The 5,606-nt window shown below is 49.4% G+C and overlaps 1 protein-coding gene across 1 annotated transcript; it reads right to left on the reverse strand.

The window, feature by feature from the left end:
• Nucleotides 1–2,719: 2,719 nt before the first annotated feature.
• Nucleotides 2,720–3,478, reverse strand: APOLD1 (apolipoprotein L domain containing 1; the record flags this gene model as incomplete). Its single annotated transcript, XM_081084675.1, has 1 exon — nucleotides 2,720–3,478. The coding sequence occupies one exon, from the start codon at nucleotides 3,476–3,478 to the stop codon at nucleotides 2,720–2,722; it is 759 nt and encodes a 252-aa protein (XP_080940801.1).
• Nucleotides 3,479–5,606: the final 2,128 nt, after the last annotated feature.

Raw genomic sequence — 5,606 nt, forward strand, 5'->3', positions numbered from 1 at the left:
AGGCCATAAGGAAAAGCCTTATTCACATTCCCACAAAAGAAATGAATATTTGTCTCTCGGATCCATTGAACTGAACTTGACTAGAGGCTCCAGTCTTTATAACAGGCATGTAGAGGATGGATAGTCTTTCATTATCAATAAATTCCTATTAAAATAGCTAAGCATTTCATTAAATTATTCAAATGCATTTGAATAATTATTATTCAAAGAGTGGTTCCAAAGTAGACACTCTTCCTTAGATGTAAAGTGGGCCTAGGACTTTGATATAGCCAAAATACCCTAATGATAGGAAATGTTTGCTGCTGCTGCCGCCAAAAGTGTCCCATATATTTCTAGGGAACAGCTGAGGCACTGGAAGAATATAATTCAAACTTAAGCATTAATAGAAGACGGAGTTAGGGAGTGGTTGTACCTTTATGACATAGCACAAAATGACAACATTAAGTACATTCTGGTGACCTAAAATGCTAGCATCTGTGCAGGGTAGTCTAGGAAATGACACCAGTTTAAAAAGAAACCAGTACCAACTTGAAAACAAGCCAGGATACACACAGATTGAAATTTATACGAAAAATTAAAATTTAGAACCACCAACCACCTCGCCCCAGCACTGACACTGTACTTCCTCAGACACACGGCCATCTCTGGGAAGCCTGGGAGAAAACAGAACCAATTTAAAGCCTGCTAACTCATTAATCATACAGCCAAGTTTCTGTGTACGTAGCCTCAAAGACTTTTCAACATATTTTTCAACATTACAGCTGTAGGAATGGAAAGTGAAATTATATTTTCTTTCTTAGAGACAGCTTACAGACTTTTTACAGCCCCCAATGTAAAAATATGACACATCGCCCCCATCACACAAGCTATTTTGTTTATAACCCATAAGACAATGTTACAGGACATCAGGCTTCCGAGGTCTAGGTGCTTCCTTCACATGCCTTTAATTGTTTTTGCTTTCCCCTGAAAAGTAGTTCAGAGCCCAGGGCTAAACAGATTCTCCTTTCAGGTCAAGTGTTATCTGCTGGCAAAGTACCTTCGGGTTAAATATGCCTGCATCATTTCCACATCCTGCAAGTCAAGCCTCCATTTATAAGCTTAAACTCAGCTCTGGGTCTGTCTATTCAGAACTTCCCACATTTACTCCACGTGGGAAGAGAGACTTATTCAAGGAGAACGCACGACCGGCCTCAGAAAGTCAAACTCAACCTCATCTCGTGAAAAGAACCTCAGTAGTCTCCCATTCAATCACTTGCTATTCCTATTATTTCCTAAATGTCACGATTAAATAAAATTAAATGCAAATAATAAAAAGTAAATAAATAAAAAAAACTTAAAATAAATAAAAAATAATACATGGTCTAGCAGTTTTCAGAGAAGGTAATGAAGATCAATTTCCAATAAATTCACATTCCTTTCTGTACCAGTTTCTACAATGAGTGGGCAACACTGCCCTCGAAAGGGCTTCTTATGTTACAGCCCTTAGCTAACCTGACGGCAAGGTGCCCCAAGATGCCCTGATCAATGCACACACATTCTTTTACTTCTGGGACACAGTCTGTCCTTGACCTTCAGTCTGAAGACCATGGAGCTCCTAGAGAGGCCCTGAGATTGAGTGAAAGCTCATTGAGGGGATCAGAAACGAACATCTGTTGCAGTGGTTTTCAAACCTCAGAAGGCATCAGAGTCACCCCGAGGGCTTGTTTAAATGCACCTCCAGAGTTTCCGACTCCATATTCAGGGGTTGAGTCCAAGAATTTGCCTTTCTAACAAGTTCCCTGGTGATGCCGATACTGCCAGTCCAGGGGCTACTCTTAATGAGCCAGACATTGTGCTGGGCACTGCATCTGACATACGACTCACAACAGAGTAAGGGTTTGGCATCTCTCTTTGACCAGGAAGCCACGTCTCAGAGAGACTAAGTGGCCAAGACCACACAGTAGTGACAGGGTAGGTAAGAAACCCAGGACTATCTAACTCAAAGCCATTGCTCTCTCTGTACACTAGGAAGTCAGTGCATGAAGCTGTAAGTCACTTCATCTTCCTTGGCCTCAGCCTGTCCTGACAGCACTTACAGGTGGGTTGGTCCCCCCCTCTCAGTGCCTGAATATGAAGCCACCCAGGAAGGTCGGTCCACTCCATCCCCAGGCAGGAGCTGCGAGTGGATAAGCTGAGAGGGGAAGGAGGGGGGATGTTATGTCAGAGGGAGGGGCCTCTCTTGGATCCTGAACCCTCCTACACTGTTCAGAGGGGGTCACTTGGCTCTGGATTCTGGAGGTCTTTGTTCTCAGAGACTCTGGAAGAGAGGCTTTAAGCTTGTGTCTCCCCACTAAGGCCTTCTGAGGGCCTCCAAGCCAAGTAGAGCTTAGAGAGGACCCAAAGGATGGCCCTATCTGCACCCCCCTCCAGCCTCAGCTCAAACCACCTGGGCAGGGGCAGGGACCACCCAACAACTTAAAACCCGAGTGCCCCGTCATGTGAAGACTGGACGGTTCTGACCAAGGAAAAACAGTTTTCAGGTCACCTATTCCACGAGGATCGGAAAATAACACAGTCCTCAGCAGAATGTCACGGTGGCGGGAAAAGAAGGGCTGCGAGGACGCTTCCCCGCCAGCAGTTTCTTCTCCTCCTTTGCACTCAGCTCCGCACGCAGCTGGGTGCTTCCCGAGGGAGCCACAAATCCGGAGCATCCCACAGGGGTGCTTTCTGGCCTCGGTCCTTAGGAGAAAGGATGTTCTCTGAAAAACAGCGCCGAGGGCTGGTCGGCAGCGATCTTGAGGTCGTGGCCACGTCTGAACTGGGTGCGGAGCTGGACTCTGGACTCCAGCTGCTCACTGAGTTCGTCCAGGGCCCCCGTGCAGGACTCCAGGCTCTCCGCCAGCTTCTGCACCTTGGCCTTCAGCACCGCCTGGCTCACCCTGGTGGCCCCCTCGGCCTGCCTGGGGAGGAGGAAGCCGCGCGAGCCGAAGAAGACGATGAAGTAGACGGAGTTGTACAGGGCCATGGAGGCGTTCCTCCCGCTCTGCAGCAGCTGGCGGTCGCCGCGGCCCTGCCAGCGGCAGAAGAAGTCGAGGCAGCCCAGCAGCTCGCGCATCTGGTCCTGGCAGGCGGCCGCGATCTCCTGCACCCTGCGCACCTCCCGCGCGTGGCAGAAGATCAGGGAGAGGTCGGACGTGATGGTGACGGCCCCTCCGGCGGTGGCCACCCCCAGCCCCACGGCCGACGCCAGGAGCGAGGCCCCCAGCGTGACCGGGCTGAGCGAGAGCCCCACGAGCGCGGTGACAGCGCCCGCGGCGGTCAGCGAGCTGCCGGCCACGCGGGCCGCCTGGGAGCGTCTGCGCAGGCGCTGGAGGCGCCGGGCCGCCTCGCGCAGACGCAGCAGCTGGCCGTGCAGCCGGCCGCGGCGGTCGAGCAGCAGCCCCTGGAAGCGCCGCAGCGCCTCGGCGCCCTGCAGCTCCCCGGCCGCCGGCCGCTCCATGCCCTGCGGGGACACAGACACGCATTATTCCAGAGTCCCCGTGAGCGACAGCGGCCCGCCATCGCGGCCTCCACGCGCTAGGGGGCAGTCGGCAAAAGTTAAACCTAGCAGCTACTGCCACGCAAGGGCCAAGGGGTCACTTTGCAGCGAGGCGTGTGTCCAGTGACCTGGGGCAGGTCGCCCAAGTTCTCAGGACCTTGAGTCCGCATTTGCAAGTAGGGCTAATGCTGTCCTCTGCTTTTCCTCCCAGGGGACGCTAAGGATGCACTTCACTAAGTATTTGTTATGTAAGATGTCAATGCCCTGTGGAGAGGAGGAGCCTTTTAACATCTCAATGCTCAGGCCTCTGCTCTGTTGGGAAGATAATACTTCACAAGCGGGAGGTTGTACCTGCTTACAAAGTCCTTTTGTTACATGAAGACTTGGATCCTAAGAGTTGTGATACAGTTCTCTCTCTCTCTCTCTCTCTCTCTCTCTCTCTCTCTCTTTCTCTCTCTCTCTCTAGAAATAAGTCATCAAAAACTCAAAATCTTATTATCTATCAAGTGAAAGAAACTAATCTTTCTAAGTTAGATGGTTGCCTGGAGCAACAGTTCTGCTTGTTATTCTTCCAGGCTCTTATCTTAGAATTAAGCCTAAGATGTGGTGTTGTTTTCTTTTATATGTATTTTTATTGATCTCAGAGAGGAAGGGAGAGGGAGAGAGAGATAGAAACATCAATGATGAGAGAGAATCATTGATCAGCTGCCTCCTGCACACCCGACCCTGGGGATGGAGCCCGCAACCTGGGCCATGTGCCCTTTGCCGGTATCGAACCTGAGACCCTTCAGTCCGCAGGCTGACGCTCTATCCACTGAGCTAGGGCCTAAGATGTGGGTTTTGCTGCTTATTCTAGGTAGAGCTCATCAGGTCTCACTCTTTGGGGGGTGCTTAGTTAAAACTAAATTAAATTAATACCACTATGTCTCTATTATGAAAGCTGCCTTTTAAAAAATGAATAGCGGTTGGCCCGGCTGGTGTGGCTCAGTGGTTGAACGTCAACCTATGAACCAGTAGGTCACGGTTAGATTCCGCCCGTTGAGGGCTCAATCCCGTGTGGGGAGTGCAGGAGGCAGTCGATCAATGATTCTCTCTCATCATTGGTGTTTCTCTCTCTCTCATTCTCCCTTCCTTTCTGAAATCAATAAAATTATTTTTTTTAAAATGAATAACAGTTGAATAAAATAGTCACCCAACCCAGATTTTTTGTTTAACAACTCACGGAGGGCAAACCTTGCACCAAATTGAATTGAAGCCAATTACAGATGACTAACAAAAAAGACAGAACTGTATACTATGGGGTAAAAGTACATCCTTGCTAGTTGCCAAAAACTCCCCCCTTCCTATCCGCTGTACTCATCATTATCAGGAACTTCTTTAAAGTGGCAAATAAGTCACAGAAATGGAGCGTTCCGATCCTGTGAGATAATCAGGGCAGAGATCGCTCTTCTCATCCGAAAGATGAGGAAATCGAAACACAGACAGATTCTAGATGCGGCCTGTCCTTCACAGAGCCCAGTCTAGAATCTTGGTCTCCTGACTCTTCCTAGGTCTTAATTTTACTTGTATGCCTCCATAATTCCACCCACCAGTGATACATTTCCAAGTAAAGACAACTCTGAGCAAAGTGGGAAGAAGTCACTCAAAATATAAAATGGACCAGGGATATAAGCCCAGTATTACAAGTCCTATGGCAATTTTTCAGGTAGTGTCCCTCTAGGCTCCCCACTTACCGTTCACCTCTGGCTACCTCCGGGAAGAGAAATCGGAGGCTGTTTCTGGATGAGCATGCTTTATAGCTCCCGAGAGCCAATGGCTGCCCTGGGAAAGCCTTGCCTCACCCTGAGCATTGCCTTTTCCTGTCCTGGCCCCCGCTGCCTTCACCCAGAAGGATGTGACATGGTGGAAAATGACCTGCCAGCCTCACAGCACATCCCGTGTTTAGGAAGTGAACATTGTGTGTTCACTTTTCCCCCAAACGCAGGAAAAGAACAGCAGGCTCTTCCCCAACTTGAAACGAGTGTGTCATTCTCCCAGGAGGGTAATACGCTGCCTTTCCTCTCCTGAGAATAGCTAATGACGTTATCTG

Source organism: Myotis nattereri (genome assembly GCF_964212035.1).
Source record: "Myotis nattereri genome assembly, chromosome: 2".
In the NCBI taxonomy this organism is placed as follows: Eukaryota; Metazoa; Chordata; class Mammalia; order Chiroptera; family Vespertilionidae; genus Myotis; species Myotis nattereri.